At 29.5% G+C, this 22,209-nt stretch overlaps 1 protein-coding gene across 3 annotated transcripts in view; it reads left to right on the top strand.

The window, feature by feature from the left end:
* Positions 1 to 20,748, top strand: part of LOC127719849 (endothelin-converting enzyme homolog) — an 87,127-nt gene extending 66,379 nt beyond the window's left edge. For all 3 annotated transcript variants that reach the window (XM_052226174.1, XM_052226172.1, XM_052226175.1), the window contains exons 6-20: positions 505 to 621; positions 1,301 to 1,387; positions 2,842 to 2,990; positions 3,505 to 3,608; positions 5,261 to 5,379; positions 6,801 to 6,899; positions 7,170 to 7,247; positions 9,675 to 9,778; positions 10,174 to 10,284; positions 11,115 to 11,182; positions 12,704 to 12,828; positions 13,355 to 13,420; positions 14,603 to 14,698; positions 15,487 to 15,563; positions 16,051 to 20,748. In XM_052226174.1, the coding sequence (XP_052082134.1) occupies positions 505 to 621; positions 1,301 to 1,387; positions 2,842 to 2,990; positions 3,505 to 3,608; positions 5,261 to 5,379; positions 6,801 to 6,899; positions 7,170 to 7,247; positions 9,675 to 9,778; positions 10,174 to 10,284; positions 11,115 to 11,182; positions 12,704 to 12,828; positions 13,355 to 13,420; positions 14,603 to 14,698; positions 15,487 to 15,563; positions 16,051 to 16,150 (1,500 nt within the window). In that variant the 3' untranslated portion in view covers positions 16,151 to 20,748. The remainder of the gene's footprint in view (positions 1 to 504; positions 622 to 1,300; positions 1,388 to 2,841; positions 2,991 to 3,504; positions 3,609 to 5,260; positions 5,380 to 6,800; positions 6,900 to 7,169; positions 7,248 to 9,674; positions 9,779 to 10,173; positions 10,285 to 11,114; positions 11,183 to 12,703; positions 12,829 to 13,354; positions 13,421 to 14,602; positions 14,699 to 15,486; positions 15,564 to 16,050) is intronic.
* Positions 20,749 to 22,209: the final 1,461 nt, after the last annotated feature.

The following is a 22,209-nucleotide window of genomic DNA, read 5'->3' on the forward strand; positions in this document are numbered from 1 at the left end:
AATCTGAATGTCAAATCAGCCACTGGTTTATTTTACTACACAGGCCTTTAACTGTGAATGATCACTAGAACAAGATAAAAATTGCCTGACAGAGATTAATGTACATTATATTTTCTAAATAGTAAATAGATTAAATGAAAGCTTTCAATCATTTTTCATCAAGTTAATTAATTAGCTTCTACCAAATTATTAAAATTTAAAATTGAAAGGGACCATAAAATGCACTTTAAATTTGACTGTGATACATTTCACTTTTGCTGTTCAAAGAGTTCAGTCCCTTTATTATTTGAAAGTTGGTCTTATTTTTGGTGACTTTCATCCTTATCTGTCATCTCCTTTTATTCTTATGAAAGTATGAAACTAACTGCCTTGAAATCATTTGAATGTATTGAACCAACCTTGACCATTAACCAAAGCAAACAAAATAGTATTTTCGAAAATGCACACAATATATGTTCTATACAATGAAACATTAAGTTAAAAGTTTATTTTATATTTTTACAGGTGTTGAAGGCTTATCTTAAGTATTTGACAAAGGTTGGTGTTCTGTTAGGAGAAGAAGAGAACAGCACAAGACAACAGATGATAGATGTCATTGAGTTTGAAACACAAATAGCTAATGTAAGTTATAGATGAACATGTATTTGAAATAATTAGATATTTCATTTGTAGTTCTTTGTACAAACTATCTGACCTCCATTCATGAAAATTGGTAGCTATAATGTAGCCAAGGTCGCTGAAAGTGGTTTTAAACACCAACACGTAAAGATACAAATTATTTTCATATCACTTTGATGATTTTACTAGTATAATTGAGTTGAATGTTTAATGGACTATCTGATCACATAGCAAAGTTGGAAGTAAAATTATTGAAAGTTCAATAGATGATGCCTTTTTATGTAAAATTATGATATCATGATAATTTTGCTAAAATGTGTTTTTCCTGCTGAGTTTATTAAAAGATTGATGTCATTGTTCATTTCTATATCATCATCTCGGTTACATCATTACTGTTTTGCAATGAGGAATTCCCTTTGACTGAATGCTTGTAACTACTGAGCTCAATGTACAATGAAGTAAGAGCAATTATTTTATACACAGAAGTCATGTAGCTATTCCATGTGAAAGGTGAATTTGCTTAAATGTTGTATATAGCCTAGAAAATGAAGCATTACAAAATCAGATATGTATAAACTTAATGATAGAATTATTAAAAAACTTAAGGTTTAAAGTTGGCATAAATATAGTACACTTATTATCTAAATTGAATAGTTTGAGAGAGATATGTTTGTATTTTCAGATCACAATTCCACGAGAAGAGAGAAGAGATGAAGAAAAGATATACCACAAAATTACAATAGGAAAACTACAGGAAAATTCTACTTTTGTTAGTAATTCTATAAGATACTGTAAATTAAGAAATACTTGAATTGCCTACTTGGTTTTGTGGAAGTATGCTTGCCTCATGTGTGATACCAAAAAATGGACTTTGCAATTTCTACTTATAAAATTTGAAAACAGCAGGTGTTTGTCTTGGAAAACTTAAGAAAAGAGCTGTAAATTTTCCCCCAATCAAAATTGTTTGATTGGACAAAAATCAGATTTTTGAGAACCTTAAAATTGAAACTTGTGAAGCAAAATTTATTTTAATAACAAAAATCTGTACAAATGTGGTCATAAGAATACCTTGAAAAATTTTGAATGAATTCAAAATGTATTTCTCTAACTTGCTAGTTCACACAGTTAGCAGGAAGACCTGTCACCCTACCCTGACACATTACTCTCTGAGGCCAACTAGTCTTTGCTGTGTTCTTTGCAAGAATACAGCATATCCCAATTTTTAAGTCTGTCTTTTCCAGGCTAGGGATTGAACCTGTGACCTCCCACACTAAAGGCAAACATGAGACTACTAAGGATTTGTTTTTAAATGGAAATGATTCTCAAATTATTTTGCACAGTATATATCATAGCAATCACATTTGACCAGTGGGAAAATCACTTATTTTTTTGTTTTTTTTTTTTTTGTTTAGATTTGAAAAGTGGTTTAAAGTCATATGAAAAGAGTTTCTTGATATTATTATGTTAAGGAAATTATTTAACCAATGCATGTATATATTTTTGATATTAAGTCCTTGATGCAAGATTTTTCACAATCATTATGAATCCATAACATATAATCACCAAAATTATTTCATGTAGCAAAAACCTTCCCTGCTTCATGTTTTATTGCCAAAGTGTACCGAATGTGACCTTAATAAACAATCAACACAGAATCGTGGAGCATGTGAACAATAAGTGAGATGATAGACATGCAATGTTTATATTTTCTTAATTTTCCATGAGTTTCTATTTGTTAATTGAACATTGTCATAAAAGTTGTTCCATGATTTGATTTATTCAATTGTTCTTTCAGAATCAATAAGCACTATTTACATTCCACTGCACATTTGTTTACATTCTCTTAATCATGGTTTACCCCTCGTTTTTGCGCTGTGCAGTTGCCAAAGTTTTAACAAGAGATATTGTGGTTAAGGTCAATGCACACAGCTATCAGTGAATTAGATTAATGGAAGACAAAAATTAAATAGCATCACATTTCTGAAGATTTTATAATAGAAAGGATTTTCTTTTAAAAGAAACTTCATGTACACATGATTTAAAGTAAAACTTAGCCAATAAAGTATAAAAAACATTTAACCTTTTTTTCAATTTGAAACAAGAACTTAATTGCACTGTTGTCCTTTTAATTGATTTGATTTATGTCTTGCGCATTAGTTCAAGAACAAATGTTGTATCACAAATTTAGAAACTTAAGTGAATTTGAATTTTTTTCAACTATAGGTGAATTGGAAGAGGTTCTTCAACAAGCTATTTTCCACAGTTAATATAAAACTGACATCTGCAGAGCCAATAGTAGCTTACTCCCCAAAGTTCTTAAAGGAAATTTCTGACTTGGTGGAAGACACCATGAAAACAGATAAAGGAAAGAGGTTTGTAAAAACTTGTCATTTTAGGCCTAGTTTATTTGAATTATTTGTTTTTTTCCTGTAGTAGAGATTTTACTTCCCTGGCAGTAGTGTCTACAGCTAAATGTTGAGTTTTGTTAAAAAGTCCATTTTTAGATAAGTTAGTTAATAATTTGTTTGCAAATGCATAGGCAGCCACTTCAGCCGCAAGTATAGTATGTGACAAGTAATATTGCCTCATCTAGATTTCTGGTTAAAAAAAACGAGTCCACTTATTATAGATCATTTGTTCAAAATTAATTTTTCTGATAAGATGTGTATATGAAGAGGAACTTGTAATGCAAAAAGAACAGCATGAGTATGCTGTTGCATTAGCATCTTTACTGATATTAAATTTGACTATTGAAATGATGTTGCTAATAGTACACTTTTTGTTTCATGCATTTTTTTTAAATAAAAGTATTGCAAAATATCATTTAACATATAAACTTGTAAGATTGTAGTTGAAATTCATTTTTGAAATCATTCATCTTTTCAGAACAGTACAGAACTACCTGGTTGTTCATGTCATAAAGACAATGGCAAACTATCTATCTAGACCATTCAGAGATGCCAGGAAGATTCTGACGGAGGCTCTTTCAGGTAAACAGTCATATCAGGAAGATTCTGACAGAGGTTCTTTCAGGTAAACTGTCATATCAGGAAGATTCTGACTGAGGCTCTTTCAGGTAAACAGTCATATCAGGAAGTGTTATGATTAGTAACATTCTGTTGTCATATGATAAGCCAGGTCAGATATCATTTTTAGGATCAAAATCTTATGGGTGTTTACTTTTTGAAAATATGCATTCAGAGCTTGAGACTGCCAAACTATTTGTATGCATGGATATGAAGAGAAACAAGGGGTAATGCTGGTCAGAGAGAGCAGACAAATGATAAAAAAAATATAATAAAATTTACATTTACAGGTCTATAGTTTTGTAAATTATATGTTTCATGCTTTACCTCAATGGATTAAAAAAAGAGGAAGATAAATTATAAAATGTAGAAGCGAACTCTTGAAAATTGATGCCTTACAAATACTAATGCCTTTTCAGTTTTATGGGACGACCTTTGACATATTTCAGCACAGATAAGAAAGTAGGAAAATGCAACAAGATTCCAGTTACTCTTTTAGTACAGTCTATTCATACAATCTAAATATAGTATTTAGATACAAATATTCATGTTTTTATTAGATAAGGAGACAACTATCCACCAAAAGTAATTTTATATGCATAATAATTTTCACACACTTAAACTTTAAATATTGTTGAGGTAATTTGAATGATGCCAATACTATATGAATTCATAATTTTTACCTGTTTTGAAAATTGTATATTTCATAACAGTTTCTTATTTGAATTTTCTTATATGTGTGTGTTTGTTTGATTATTTTGTAATTGTTTGTTTGTAATATTTCATTGAATTTCATGAGGGCCTCAGGGAAGATTAGTGTTATAGCTAACTGTGTAACCCTCTTTAAATAAAGAATTATTATTATTATTATATTATTAAAGACCATAGGACAAGGATGATAAAAACTAAGTCTGTAAGTCAATGTAAAGTCTTCAACAATGAGCAAAACTCATACTACTGTGGATTCATTTATTTTCGTGGGTACCAATTTTTGTGGATTGTGGATTGAATAAAAATTGTTGTTTCGTGATTTTGCCAAAGTCTTTATTCAAGCTTATATGGAAATGTTTCTTCGTTGAACATTTGATTGATTGATTGATTGATTGATTTTTTAAAGCCAATTTCAACACTTGTGCTATTTTGTGGTGGTCAGTTTTTATTGATGGAGGAAGTCGGAGAGAACCAAGACCTTGGATAGGAAATCTGACAGATTGGAGATGAGTGCACCTGCCCCGTGCTTTATTCAAACTCACAACCTAAGTGTTGACTGGCTAGTGATACAGTAGTTCGACCACTCGGCCACCGAGGCCCCTTGGACATTTGAAATCGTGGTTCACATTTACACACGAAATCCATGTAAATTGGTATCCATGAATAAAAATGAATCCACAGTATATTGCAAGCTATAAAAGGCCTGAGGACCACGCAATGTAAAGCAACTCAAATGAAAAAAAGCAACAGACTGATTTATACCAAAACAATTTACCAAAAAACTATTATCACTGACATTAACCAATGACAAGCATTGAATTACAGGCTCTTAACTTTGGACAGACACATAAAGAATGTGGTTGGGGTAAACATTTTAAATGAGCACTATTTGTACTTGTCTACAGGTGTGTCAGGTGGGGATGAGCTATGGAGATACTGTATATCTGATACAGATAGTGTTCTAGGATTTGCTTTAGGTGCCATGTTTGTCAAGGAGGCATTTAATGGTCGCAGCAAGGACAAGGTAAGAATTGATCATGAATAAAGTATTGTGTAGTACTATGAGTTTTATTTTTTCTGGAATAAACTTGCTCTGAGCAATGCTTGAAACCACAAGTTACTTTTGATTAGTGACATAACATTAGATACACTAGGTCCGTTTGTGCTTAAGATCCCCCATGGAGGTTTTGAAAAGTTGGCAGGTATGGGTATAGCCAATGAGTTTTTGTGAGTAAAGTCCATAATTTTAAGACAACATGTATTTTATGTAAATAGAATTGATTCAAATATCTCATGAAATAACTGGACTTGATTAATTTTCTAGTCTGATATAGCACTTTTGATAATATATATATAATGTAAGGTACCCAAATTTCACCTATTTTGACAATTTCTTGCACCTACGTTTATGATCAAGAAAAAAAGTTTTCAGTCTGTGTTTATTTTGTAGATGTATCCTTATTTACTATATAGTTCCACCAATTTAGTTTTGAATCCATATTGAATCATAGAAAAAATGGGTTTGAACCGACCTCCAAATGATCCATGATTCTTTAATGAGGAGTTCCCAAATTGCATCCAGGCTTAAATTCATATCCGTAAAAATCCAATAACTGATGTTTTGTTAATTCTCTTCAAATATTTAGAACAATTTGACAATAGCCTATGCTTACCATTTATTTTTTAAGAAATGGATGCTTGTAACATATTTTAATTGCTCATTTTTAAAAGTTGACTTTTTGTGGATGTCGCATGGCGACATTTCAGTAAATTTTACATTTTGTAGTGAATACTTCATCTGTTGATATATATTGTGAATGTTTTTTGTATATTTAAATATATTTAGCAATGTTGAAAGATATGCATTATGTCAAATCCTAAAAATATAAATTGTTTAGTCTCTAAGACAATGGCCTTATAGGATGTAGGTTATATATATTAAGAGATCACAAGGATGTTGGTTATATAGGCAAAACTAATGGTATAACATGCTTGATTCTAGTTCACATTTTAAGATCAGGATGTGTAATAATCCAGACACAAGTTCATTATGTAGATCAAGACATTAGTGGACCTTTAGTTTAAAATTATGGGAAATTCAGTCTACCTGTATAAGGTATTACCATGAGTTTTCTCTCATACGTTATACATTTGCAATAATTACTGTAAATTCAGAAATTATTGTGTGCATTTATTATTATCAATTTTTGAAGAATAAACAAAATGTGAGATTTATTATTGTAATTTCAGGAAAATCTTCATATAGCTATAGGTATCATATACAAGAATGCAAGTTATTATTGCAGTTTTCACCCATTCGCATGATTCGCATTAATAAAAACCTTGCAATAATTTCTGAATTTACAGTATACTCGTATTTCCATTATTATTATTCTTAGGATTCAGTTTTTGTTTACTATACCTTATTGGTGAATGTTTTTGCAGGCTGAAGCTATGATTGCTGAAGTAAAAACAGCATTTATCAACAATTTACCTAATCTTAAATGGATGGATGAATTTACAAGGAAGGCAGCTATTGATAAGGTACATTTACAATTTGTTTTATATATATACTGCCATGCTGTCGTTCTTTAAATGCAAGAAGTTTTAATGTCTAAAGCAAATACATGACACAAAATTTAACTGTATATTTACTGATTTCTGATAGAATTATTTCTTACATACATTTTATAGATAGATGTTCTGTGATAGATTGATAATGCTTTGTAATTTTGAAATTCATGGATAAAAAGAGTTACCTATTCATACCTTCTCTCTATAAATTTTAAAGAATTTTTTTATCATATTTTTTAGGCAAATGCTGTGATAGATATGATTGGTTTCCCAGCATTCATCAACAACAAAACTCGTCTAGATAAAGAATATAAAGGGGTAAATATATTTACGAGATATAAATACGAACTAATACATTTTACTGTGATATAAGCTATAATGGCTTATTATGACTCTACAATGTTTTTTAAGGATGTTTGCTACTCTATTTCAAAATAAGTTTTTTAAAAGACTGTTATAAATTGATAGTATATAAACGAAGGAACTAAAAAAGCAGAAAAAAATGAAGGGTCTGTGAGCTTGTTTTCGAGATATAAGTCATTGAAAATTGTGCGGGAAGTGATTCTCTCTTGATTTTTCATACTTTTAACATTGGCACCTTTTTTCTTTCAAAAACAATGAAAAAATAACAAGGATTTTATAAGATTTTCAAATATGGCTTTTTAAACTATATGTAATAAAATTATGAAAAGAAAAAAAGGGGTTAGAGGGCAACAAATTTTAATGGCACTACATGGATAAAACCAGAGAATTCCGAATATCTAGCAAAAAATCAAAAACAAGAGGAGGGAACATCCTTAATACACTGAAAGGTTAAATGAAGTAAAATATAAATCAGTAGAAACTACAGCAAATAGAACCAAGTATCTCTGGTTTCAGAGGACATTGTCTAGATAGCAAGTCTTCATTCCAGATATAAAATAAGGTTTGGTTACATGAAATTGTATACTTGATATAAAATAAGGTTTGGTTTAATAGATTTGTATATTAGATATAAAATAAGGTTTGGTTAAATGAATTTGTATACTAGATATAAAATAAGGTTTGGATAAATGAATTTGTATATTAGATATATAATAAGGTTTGGTTGAATGAATTTCAATATTTTTTCAATATTTATTGTAAAGCAACGCTCAGACACATATATGTGTAACATGAGGTAAATATACAATAATAAACATGATTTATAATACAATGGTAACATTTAAAAACAAAAACAAATAAAAATTCATACAAATCAATATACATATCACAATAAGTTATTTAGATTTCTAATAAAAGATGACAGCTGTCTATATAAATTAACATTGCAATAAGATAACATAACAGATAATTTTTGCTTGCTTGGATGCTTTGTATAATAACTATGGATATGTCTTTCTCTAAAAATAACCAGTTGGGTAGACTTGCATATAAAAAGATAGTGAAATTCGTCTCCTACATTTTCTTTACATATGTGACATTTTCGGTCCTCCGCCGGAATATTATACCAACGCCCAGTTTCAATGGGAATTTTTAAATTAGACGTTCTTAATTTTGTCATCCAGATTCTTGCATTTTCCGGGATTTTTATTAGATAATTATCAAAACCAAAATAATTTTTATAACTGAGTAAAATACACCTCAGGAAGATAATTGAACATCTTGATCCCATTTTTGTATATATTGGTCTTGTAAAACCTGTTTTATCAGTTGTTTGTAGTCAGTACTATCTTGATTGACAAACACATATCCTAGTCCTGTATCATTAAATATTGATTCTATAAAATTCAGTCATTTGAATGACTGACCGCTATTTTGCTTTAAACTTAATAATAATCTATACATATTACTACTTAATTTTTCACCATGCATTATACTTCTCCAAAATGATGTCATTCTTATTTTGACTTTTATTTTCTAATGGAAATCTGCCTAATTCTCCTTATACCATATAGTTAGGCGTTGAAGATCTTACTCTTAAAATATGTTTACAAAAATTTAAGTGAATTTGTCCTACAATTTTCAAGTTTTCATATCCCCAAATCTCACAGCCATATAAAAGAATAGGCTCTACCATGGCATCAAAAAGTTTAAGCTGTAAATCTAATTGGATGACTTGATTTCTAATACTTTTGTACAAGCTGTATAATGCTTTTTGTGCTTGATTAACCAATTTTTTCTTCGCTTCTGTAAAAGTACCATTACATTTGAATATGAGCCCAAGATATGAGAAGGTATCGACTAATTCTATATTTTTGTATACTAGATATAAAATAAGGTTTGAATAAATGAACTTGTATAGCTGCTTTTTAGAAAGCAGTGAATAATTTTTGATTCATTTCTATGTGTTGTGTGATTTATTATAAAAAGATGTTATTTTTTTCAGAATAATGAAAAAACTTTTTAAGGTAGATAGGGTGTCTTTTTCTGAGCATCCCTTCTGGGCATGTTGCAAAAATATTTTTTGGTTTAAAAATATTCTACCAAGAATCATTCAATATTAAACAGAAACAGCCATCACTTGAAATTTTAGGATTAATCTATCGAGAAATTAAAGTATTACGTGTATTTTAAAATTTCAGACAAATCTTTTAAAATCAAGGGCAGATAATTAAATTATATAATAATAAATACATCTAAAAAAATCTAAATTTGCAATAGATAGAAAGTATCTTTCTTCAACAAGTAAACAAGAAACAAGAGATGATGAAAAAATAAGTAATGTTGTTGACAATTGAAAGGTAATTTATTTTATCTTTTCAGCTTATTATTAATGGGGATGAATATTTTTGGAACAATGTAAGAAATTTGTACTTTATTCAAAGGAAAGATCTGGGAAAGCTAAGAAAAGCACCGGAGTCAAATGCGTAAGTACTTTTACTAGGTTCTACCCATCCTTGGTTGTATCCCTACAGTAATTAGTCCCTCAGTCTATACATTCAGGTGTTTGTGCATCCAACAAATAGTCTCTTCTCGATTTTATGAACACTTTTAAGCTTTAATTGAGGATACTATCAAGAAAGTGTAACAAAACAGAAAGGATTCGACTGAAAATTCTAATACACAAACATTGTTGAGCTTGCTTTACGGTGTTGTGCATTTTCAGAATCATTGCTCATCAGCTTACTGTGTTTACTAAATACATATAGTTGGGGGGATCATTTGTAAGCATTAGATCAGTTTATTGCTCATAATTCAACTTATTTCAGTTTTCAAAACATTTCACAAGAACATAATTAACTATTATTATTCTACATTTCAGATGGGGGATGTCTCCACCAACAGTGAATGCATACTACACTCCTTCTAAAAACCAGATTGTATTTCCAGCAGGAATACTTCAAGCTCCATTCTATGATCAAGAATATCCCAAGTAAGGTTAAATGGCAATTCAATTTGTATACTGAATTGTTGTTTTGTCCTACTTTATAGTTTTATAAAGAAGAAAATTATATTAGAGGTTTATAATTTTCTTTGTCATGTATGTAAAAGATGTCTCTATTCAAGAGACTAATTAGGTAAAAAGTAAAGGGGTGGAAGAAGAGTTTCTCATTCATTGAGAATGCTATTCGCCCAAATATAAAGAAATTAACTTGTTTAAGGGCTGTTCCAGAAATATTTCTATAGGGATATTTGAAAGCATTTATTCTTTTGACGACCACCGCCAACATATTTATTTTCATCAAAGGATGCAGCTGGAAACTTTCTTAGTTGTTCCCGACCAACAGAATTTTTTAATATAAGTAGGCTTCAAAGACCCCAAAACAATATATTTGGGAACCGCTCAGATTTACAAAAACTTTTTATTGAATGTAGATCGAAAAGAGAAAAAAAAAGAGCTGTCTGCTTTTCAAATATTTGAAAGTATTGATTTTAAAAAATTTGCTTCCACCCCCAAAAAAATTTCATGTGGTGTCAAATCATTTTTTTTTGGTCCTTGATTCTGCACATAGGTACATGAATTTCTAGTTTTTCTACCATTACAGGAATAAAATTTCCCTGAAATTTTGAGATGCAACAAAAAATACATGACATTTCCAACTAAAAAGTGATTTATGCTACTCTGAATAAGTTTTATTTTGAGTTATCATTTAAATGTTGTTTGATGAAATTAAGACAATTTTTCTGGGATATACCACATATCAATACCCACATCTGTCATTGTTTCTTCTTCATTCATCTGTTTGCTTGGTATGCTTGTAGATCATTGAACTTTGGAGCTATGGGTGTGGTGATGGGTCATGAACTAACACATGGCTTTGATGATCAAGGTACTTACTAATAAATTAGATACAAATGACTTTTATATTGTAGATTCATTATTATTCATGGAATACCATTTTTTGTGGGTGTTATTGAACCACAAATTTAAATGTTCAACGAAGTGTAAATTTACTACAGGCTTGTATGCAGACATTACCAAAATCACAAAATCAAATATCCAAATATTTAATTTTTCCTCAATCCACAATATTGATACCAACCGAAATAAATGAATCGCCACAGTAATAGTATATTTGAAACCAAATATTGAAAACAAATTTATTTTTTGTGAAGACTACCAATGAAAGTCTTGTGAAAAAAGTGCTTGCAAAAATAACTTGGTTAACAGTATTAAATTGATTACCCTTTATTGCAACTTTTTTACTCTATTGGCCTATGTTACAAGCTATTGACATCTGCATAGTGTTGGATTTATTATTGTTGCCTAATTTTTCTTAAACATATTTATAAGTTGGTCCTTACTAATTCCTGTTGGTCGGGAAAGTATAATTTGATCTTCTTTGAAACTGGTCTGCCAGTTTGGTATAATTTTGACTGCAATAATGATCAAAAGATCCTTCATAGCACTACCTCATTTCATGAAGTTAGAAGACAAAATATGGCTGGCTAATCAAACTGAAAATCTAATTGGTTAATTTTCCAGTTTATGAAAAAGCAACACTTTTCTGAAAAAACCTAGTTACCACCAGCTTGCTATAAAATTAATAAAGGCTGAATAGTGTAAAGGTGTATAGTTTTACAATTTCAATGCATAAACCTTCATGCATGTAGTATAAAAGTGTGCCTTTCACATCATATAGATTTTTACATAGTATTCTACTTTATTTGCAAAATAAGCCAAATTTGCAACAATCATATAAACAGTATTCTGTAAGCAAAAGATTTTAAAACAATGCACCTGATCTCTATTTGTCTGCCATAACTGACCATCACAAATTTCCAAAAAATTTTGATGTCAGAAAATGTCTGATGCAACAATGCAAAAGTGATTGCTGTGACTTGTGTGACATCAATAGTTCAAGTGTCGTGCAATCTCGGGTCAGGTGTCAAAGATATCGTAAAAGAAGGAGTTGTGGTATGATTGCCAAGGAGACAACTATCCACCAGAGTTCAAATGAAGTAGATAAAAGCAATCATAGGGTCTGATTTATTATAGAATATTGAGAATTTAAAAAAACAAAAAACAGTTATTGATAGTTGTTCCATGTTTTCAATGCCAGTTTGTATACATTCCAATAGGTTTATGGCAGTTCGTTTCATTTTGAGGACAGCTGATTGATCAATTAACCAACATAATTTTTATGTAGTAAAAAAGAAACTATTTCTTAGTACTTAATACTATTTAAAGAAATGAGTAGTAGAATGCTTTAATCAATTCCATAGAGGTTATAAGGCTGAAATGATATTCTAATAGTCTTTCACAAAATAAAGACCACTATTACTTAAACTTACTTTTTCACTGAGTTTAATAATAAGAAGATATGTCATTCTTATTTTGCATCATCAAGGTCGAGAATATGACAAGTTTGGTAATTTACGTCCTTGGTGGAATAATAGATCAATAGAGAATTTCAACGTACAGACAAAATGCTTTATCAATCAGTATTCCACTTATAAACTTCAAGATGACCATGTAAGTCGACATTTATTATGGAGCTAAGAAAATTATTTAAAAATCTTAAGTCTTACCTATATAGTATTAGCAGAATTCCTATAAGCAAAATTATCATTTGCTGGTTATTCCCACAGCAATTTTTAAAACCATTATCATTTGTTGACTCAACAAACAATTTATATCACATTTAAAAAAAAAAGTCATACAGGACACAGATTAGATATGAATCATGATATTTAGAGTTGCATTACCATTTCTTATGTAATGAAAAGAAAGTTCAGTGACTAGAACATTACTTTTTTTTCTCTCTTTAACTGTTTTCTGGTCTGTATGATGTTCCCCCATCTTTGTTTAAACAGTAAACAGTGTCTAACATGGCAGTTTTGAAGGAACTGATAAAAAACTACTTGATCTAATTTTGAAAACCAGTAACTTGACATATGCATTCTGACCATAAACAAAATTAAAGGGAGAGAACTTGAAAATGCTTATTGGTTATTCTTTGACTTTTTCATAATTTGTAATTATCTCCCTTGTTTTATAGGTTGATGGAAAACAGACGTTAGGGGAAAATATTGCAGATAATGGAGGGCTAAAATCTGCATATCATGTAAGTTCAAATAATAATAATATGTACTTGGGTGACATCTGGTCAATCTGCTTAAAAAAATTATGGAGGGTGCAGTTGGTATAATGCAATGGATTTTGCAAGATTTTTGTAGATCATTTAAACCATATTTAACCTTTATTTATTTAGAATTGATTTGTAGTGAAAGATAAGTCATGACAAAATTAAAACTTTTTGCAATTTATATACGCCTGTTTATGGGACGTATTATGGTATACCGTTATCTGTCTGTCTGTCCGTCCGTCCATCGTCAACATGTTGTACAATAACTCAAAAACGCTTTAACCAATTTGCATGAAACTTTGGTGATTTGTTTATATCTATTGATGTGAGCTCCCTTTCGATTTTTATGAATTTTAGATTTTATGTTTCTGAGTTATGGGGTGTTATTTATTAAAAAAGGGGGATTTTCCAGTTTTCAGACAATAACTCAAAAATGCTTTGAGCAGTTTTCATGAAACTTTGATGAATTATATCTATTGATGTGAGCTCCCTTTCGATTTATATAAATTTTAGATTTTATGTTTCCGAGTTATGGGGTTTTATTCATTAAAAAAGGGGTATTTTCCAGTTTTCTGACAATAACTTAAAAGTGCTTTCAGCAGTTTTCATGACTGGTTTATATCTATTAGAATAACCTCCCTTTAGTTTTTTATAAATTTCTGATATGACATTGAGGAGTTATGGAACATTATTCTTTAAAAAAGCGACAGGCGTATCATTTGCTCATGGCGTAGCTGTTTATTGTAAATGATCTTGCACATAGGTATCTTTTAGACCTGTTGCTGCTGGTATTCACTGAAGGCAAAACTTTGATTACTCTAAGGTATAGCCTCAGTTTTTACAGATTCTTTTATCATGTTTACAGCCATCTTGGAAATAAGTCCCCATCTGCTATCAGAGAATCTGCTACTGACTTAATAGTAGATAGATCTAACAGACTTTTCTACTAGGAATATTGAAGTAGTATAACATTTTCTTACTGTTTTCTTAATGAAAAGATATGTTCGATGTCTGACTTTACATCAATTTGTTGTTGTGTTATATCATTTTATTTTTTATATATAAAGGGCTTATTATAAAGAATGTCTTATATCTTTTCAAATAAGTACATTAGATGTAATTATTGATTTTTTTACATATCTGACTTATATTTAATCACAGGCATATCTTGATTGGGTAGACCATCATGCACCAGAGAGACCTCTGCCAACATTAAACCTTACACATCAACAACTTTTCTTCTTAGGATTTGCTCAGGTATGTCAATTTAAATATTTAAAGTACAGTTTTTGTCTTGTATTTGCGAAGAAGTGAAGGCGAGACTTAGACCTGCTGTTTCTATTGGTGGCGTCATCAACAATTTGTTAGAAGTTTACAATTAGGTCAGTTTATGGTTAACCATGTGATTTAATGATCCAATCATCATTCAGACAAGGTTGCAACCATTACTTAAAATAGGTACTTGGATTAAAAAAAATTCAGAAAAATCAAGTCAAGCTCCAATTGCTACCAAACTTTGATTAAAATATACATTTATGATCGTCTTAAAGAATTTAAGTTGAAGATTTCAAATAAAGTAGATATTGAACATTAACATTGTTTTACGCGATGGACCAATTGCTACTAACCTTTTTAAAAAGGATACATTAAGGTGTTTTTTTAATCTCGTAAGTATAGTCTATTACCAAAAAATCAATAAAGTATTTTAAGTAGTTCACCATCAAGTAGTAGTCATATCAACTTGAAAGTTCATCATGGTGTGAACTTTTAAAACTTTATGCCAAATTTTAGATTTAACCCCAATTTCGCAGTTCACTGAACCTAGAAATATAGTGCAAGAAGGACATAGTGTTCTATGGACACAGATTCTTGTTTTTTTTAATAGATCACAAATGCATGTGTAGCAAAATATCTTAGATTTTTATTCCTTCTACTTTTTATGCAGCTTTACATGATTATTACCTTTCAACCTTCCTAATGAATAGTCATAAGGAAGAATCGTCTTGCTAAACTTTGAGTTTTACAGATCCCTGATTTTATTTCAGGTATGGTGTTCGTCTAGTACCGCTGAGGCTGATCATCTACAGATATTAACTGATCCTCATAGTCCAGCAAAATATAGGTATAAATCATTGAAGATTGTAAATATTTGAAAACTCAATAGAAATTAGGCAGTTACTTCATATTAACAATACTTTAAAATTTTCTTGTATGCAATGAGAATGGAATTACTTGTTTAAGTTTCTCAGATTATGGAATGAGATGATATATGGTCTGGAACTTAATAATGAGAATGAAATCTGCTTTCTGTTTGAAAATACTTTGAATTTTTATTGTACCGACTGTGCATGGAATTTTTCATCAATGTCTAGTAAAGAGTGGGGGTATATTTTACAGGAAATCACAAACAGCAGCTTCTGGAGAATTAAATTTATTTTCTTTTTTAATTGAAAGGGATAATAACTCTTTCTGTAATAATTTTTCTTGTTATGCAGGAACATGTTATTTATAAATCTATTTCACAGTAATGAATGTTTTACCTACCCCCTTTTTTTGTTTTGTTTCATTTTATAAAAAAAAAAGTTATTCATTTTTCTTTTTCTTTACAGAGTAATAGGGACATTATCTAACTCCAAGGAGTTTGCTGAAAATTATGGTTGTGCAAAGAATTCTCTGATGAACCCGGTCCATAAATGTGAGGTCTGGTGAAACTGGTCTACGTGATGGTGGTTAATGATATGAAAAGTCTTCTGTTTGTTTAATTGAGACATTTTTATGTGATGAATAATGTTGAAATTGTTAAGACTGTTAAGTTAATGGTACAATTAGGATTATAAAATGTAAACAATTATATTCAAACTTTTGTTTGGAGATATTTTTGAAACAAATGGAAGAATGTTTTTAAATTAAGAAATAAGAATCTTAGGTCACATGCAGTAGGTTTTTTGAAAAAACATTTTGAGCAATATTTGGTGTATTGTGATCAGAAATTTGTTTGTAAAATTCTAACATGACAATAAGAAATTTAGAGAGTTGCCAGTTTGTAACAAAAGCTGGTAAAGGTTGATAAATTGTCATTAAAAGGCATAATGGCATGAATTTCTTTGAAGCAATAAGTACTGAAATGGACCAGTTCATATATCATGTATATTGAGATTATGTTGCTTCAAAATTTATTTGACCAGACAAGACATTATCAATGTTGATAATGTTGAAAATGAATAGTTCTATGTATTATTCTTATATATTAACTGGTTCATTGACAACAAGTGTAAATATAAGTTTTTTTATTTTAGTACTTTTCCTATATTTATACTGTTTATTTTTTTAGTACAATGGTAGTCCTGTATTTTGTTATGTAACGTTTATGTTTATCGACATGTAGATTAAAATATGTTTCAATAAAGAGAGCATAATATTATAAAGATGCAAGTGTAATTACAAGATGCATTCATTATTTATGTATATATGATAATTAACAACAACTGAGACAGATAGAAATATTGTGGATTTATTTATTATGTGGGTACCAATTTTCATGGATTGAATGAAAATTATATTTTCGTGGATAGTTTTTTTCTTGGTTTTGCAAAAGTCTGCATACAAGTCAACAGAAAATTTGTACTTCATTGAACATTTAAATTTGTGGTTTATTTATATACACAAAAATCCACGAAAGTAGGTGTCCGATGAATAATAATTAATCCACAGTGAACCAGAAATCCGTTGTCTATAACAGATCCTGATTTTTATTTTACCATATGTTTATTTTGTAAGTATTATTGAACATTTACTAATATACGAGTATTTGGCCATGTGAAATTGATTATCATTGTTTTATGATACAAGATACACCATTATTTGACATTATTTTTCTGTCAAAGATGTAGCAGACTGCACCAAAATGTATTCCCACAACTAGTCCGAAGACCTATATACCAACATTTTTCTAATATGTTTAAACAAAGTTTTGCAAATACATACTAGTCCGAATTAAATTTTACTAGTCTGGGGCATCGGATTAGTGGCTAACGGTGCAGACTGCGTAGTGTTTAGAAATGAGAACTAATTTTATATGGCCTACTATCAGTCATATTTTTGTTTCTTGCCTTTTTTCTTTATATTTTTTTTTTATGTTATACATTTTATCTTGCCTGCAATATTATATGTGAAATAAAGACTAAGACATGCTGTTGTCATCAAAATCAACAATTGTTAAAGTTTATGATTAAGTTACATAGGCGAGACAAATCTATGTCAACATTTATAATTAAATATATTTCCTTTTAAAGTACATTTTCAGGTATTATCATAAAGAAATGTGTACATTTTAAAGTCTTTATTTACATGTGAGCTGTGTAAGATAGAAATGGACCTTATGCAAATCAATATCAATACATCCCTATTTTTTGGGGTTGATTAAATTTCTATGCAGAGTCTGATGTGACTGTAACTGTTTGAAAATTGAGTTGATTTTAAGAACCCTACAAAACAGACCAAAAACCATCTCTTATTTCGTATTTGAATGTTCCAAAATCAATCAAGCCTTATACATGTACATGTATACGTGCACTTGCTAAAAGTTGATTTCTATCCGACACAGCTCATATATCTGTACCTGCGTCCCAAAATTAGTATATATATCAATGATTTTAACTTTGTGAAAAACTATTTATGCATTAGAAATCAAAGAAATTTTATTGTTTGTTTCTAAATCTTATGATGATTTTTTCAGAATTACTATGTTTGTTTGTGATGTACATCATAGGATATAGTTTTCCATTTGCTTTACTCTTGTCTTATCAGTATTAAAACTATTTTTCAATCCTTTTTACATGTATTACTATACTATTTTTATTTTTATTTCTACACCTTAGTCACTTATATTTATGTTTTTTTGTTGTCTTTTTCTGAGACCACACTTTATTTTCCAAGTATTTTATTATGTTACTAGTAACTACCTGTAATTTTGTAATTTTTTGTTACCTGATACTTGCTTTACATTTACATGATAAAAGTCATATTTATAAACATGCATATTATACCTTCTTTTTTGTAAGTATGATAATCAATGTTTTTTTAAGTTACTAGGAGTTATATTTATTTTGCTTCTAACATTTTAAGACCAGTGACTCTTCTACTTTGCTTTGGTATTATTGAAATATTCTGAAATCCAGCTTTATGAATTGAATGCCAGAGATTAAGGATTGAAATAAAGATTTTACAGTATTTTTTTTCTAAATTTCAAAATTTGTGAAATATCTTTCTTATGTGAACCATTAAAACTGTGGTAGTTTTCCATTTGAAGTATGCCTTACAAACAAATTTGTCTTTTCTTTTCTGTTGAGTATATTTTTTTTGATTTTTTTTTTATATCTTTATCAAGTTTGATTTTTATCAATAAACTGCATTTTACTACTGGGCATAATTCTAAGCAAATCATGTAAATTATTACTGGTATGTAATGGTACAGATTTTTGTACAGAACAAGTCTTCAATAGATTATTGATAAAAATAAAACTTACTTATCAGACACAACTTTTACACTCAAGACAACTGGAGAAATACGTTTTTATTGGTTTAAAAAATTTCCTTGAATGCTGTTCTGGAACAACTCAAATTGATGTGATCTCCCCCAAAGAAGAATTTGATAATTGTTATAAGTATGGCAGCTTAATGACTAGCCTTTTATGACCTATTTGAATAACACTGTATTGTCCTGTAAAACATTGCCTTGATAAGGAGTAAAAGAAAACAAATACTTACCTGAGTGATTATTAAATTCAAGGTATTGATTTGTGTAGCCATTTCACAAATGTTATTTAAGATGTAAAGAAGAATTCACTGATCTTGTTTCTTGACTTTTTGTCAGATATTCAGAATCCTCTGGTTATATCCATGTAGTGCCATTCAAAATTTGCCCAGTAACTCCTACTTTACTTTTCTTTTCATAATTTTATTACATATAGTTTAAAAGACATTTTTGAAAATCTTATAAAAAACTTGTTATTTTGCATACTTTTTGAGAGAAAAATGGTTCCAATGTTAAATGTTGGAAGAATCTAGAGAGAATCATTTCCCATCAAATTTTCAATAGCTTGTATCTCAAAAACAAGCTATGGCACCAACCTTTTTGCCCTGCTTTTTGAGCTCCGTTATTTATATTCTATCAATTTATAACGTCTTCCAAAAATCTTGTTAATTTAGAATAAGCAGCCAACATCCTCAAAGCATTTTTTTTTATCAAGATCACATTCAAATAAAATCAGTTCACATAATGCCAAAGCCTCTCACCGAAATCCATACATATATTTTTTTTTTTGGGGGGGGGGGGGAATTTATTATAAACTAATGAGTGTCAAAAGCGATCTATTATATTTTATTTCAAACTAGTCTAGTAATAATTTGAAGAAATGTATTGCTATTGTATAGTACTGGTACAGTATATGAACTTTTAATTACCTCTTGCTATTGTTATTTATAAGAGAAATTTATTATTTAGTCCATTACAGATTATGTAGGTGCTCTTAGTTAAACGATATAAAACTCTTATGTTTTGTGGAAAGTTATTTTTAGTATATAATATGTTTCAGTGTCACCATCTATATATACTCATTATTAGGGATTCATACATCTTAAGATTAGTGACCACTTGCATATAACCATTCAGAGATATGTATAAAATGTTGTTTACATGTCAGGTAGTGCTTTATATAAAAGATGAGATTTGTAATTTAATTATTGATTCTCTTAATAACCCAAATATACTTCCTGGGAATAATAGGATTTAAGTTTTGTAGGATCACCTCTGTTTAGCAAAGTTCTGTTGTCATAGCTACGTTAAGCTCCTGTTCTTTTATCAGCTCTTCACCATTTTTAAGATGGGTTTTTATTCAAAAATATTTATATCATTACTTTCGAGGTATTGGTTGTCAAAATGTAAATTTGATGCATTTAAATAATAATAAATTCTTATCAACACATTATTCAATTCCCCTAAAAAAAAAAAAAAAGACTAAAAACAGAGCTAAACATTTTGTAATTCAATGTTATTATAAAAACTTCGGTATTCACTTCAATATTATTGTATGGTGGATTATTTAAAACATTTGTACACAAATGTAAAGACAAACATAAAAAGGGAGGTTATTTTCAGGATGGTTTCATTTCAGTTCATTTTTATACGACCTCAAAAAATTTTGGTATCACATCGTCGTTTTTGTCAGCGTCAACGTCGTCTGAAGACATTTTGGAAAAAGGGGAGGTGAAAAAAAAAATGGGGGGGTAAAATTTTTTTATTTTTGGGGGGGGGGGGGGGGGGGGGGGGGTTCAATTCGCAACTGCATGGTGTATTGCTCAAAAGCAAAAAATTGAATATAAATTCAAATCATATAACCAATTCTAAGTTCTTTGACTACAGTTATTCTGTGTCAGAAACCTATTATGTGTCAAATATTTAATTACAATCCAAATACAGACCTGTATCAAGTGCCAATATTGTGTCCATTTTTGCCCCAAATAATCAGGGTTGGACCTCTGCCGTTGTATCCAGCTGTGCTCGGCGAAGCAATTTATTAATCGTTATTATGATGAGGTACTTTGTGTAATGCTTAGCACATGAAGCTAAAAGATTAGATAATCTAATGTCTAAGCTTTAAATATAAAAACCTTTCATGTTCCTAGAATTCAAGTTACCTCAATCTGGTGGGTATTTAAATAATGATGCTTGAAAATAATCCCTTTTAGTCTGTGAATGTTAAATGCTTTATATTGTGTTGCTAAAAAGACAAATGGAAAACTTTTGTTTTTCTCATTGTCTCGGATGCAGACAGACTTGAAATTGATATATTTTTACTTTTTCTTTTACTCTATAAGGGACCATGTTTTCTGTATTTTTTGCATTTCTTACAGTGAAATTCATTTATGATATTTTGTTATATGAAAACTTGGGTCATGAAATCCATACATTATAAGTATATATATATATGTATATATCCATGATATCAGCAGATTGTTGACTGGGGTAAAATTCTGATTTTAAAATTAGTATGGTAAGGAACCATGTGAGTGATAACTCTTTGACCTCCTTGTGGATATTTTAAAATGGTTGAATATTTAAAATAAAATTAGTTTTGCATACTAGTATTCAGTTTTTAACTCAGTTTTGTTATTTTATAGGGACAAAATGTTTATAATACAGAATTTTTTTATTTAATCAAACTTATTTACATCTTTCATTTACACTACACGTCTCTGTTTGATGATACTAGAAGTTTTGGTTGACTTGATGTTAATCAAGTCTGAATTTGAAAAGTTTCTGTCTATCAAAGACCCCTATTGAATAAAAAATACAAAAACATGTAAAAACCTAAAAGCTTGATGCAATTTTTTAATATTTAAATGAAATATTTGCCACTGGATGTTTAGCAAGCAGCAACCAATCAATCAATTAAATATTGAAATACAAAATATACCAGAACATGTTTTATTCTGATCAGTATAGAGCTCCATGCAGTTGTACATATCATATATTTAGAATACTGTAAATTCCTAAATTATTGTGTGCATTTATTATTGTGATAATTTAAGATTAGAAAAAAATGAGATTAATTATTGCAATTTCGGAAAAAGCTGCATACAGATATATGTTTCAGATATTAAAATATGAGTTCTTTTTATTGCGATACTCATTCAGTCGCATTATTCACATTAATGAAAACCACGCAATAATTTTCGAATTCACAGTATACATTTGAAATGTTAAATAT

Source organism: Mytilus californianus, unplaced genomic scaffold (assembly GCF_021869535.1).
Source record: "Mytilus californianus isolate M0D057914Y unplaced genomic scaffold, xbMytCali1.0.p SCAF_11, whole genome shotgun sequence".
In the NCBI taxonomy this organism is placed as follows: Eukaryota; Metazoa; Mollusca; class Bivalvia; order Mytilida; family Mytilidae; genus Mytilus; species Mytilus californianus.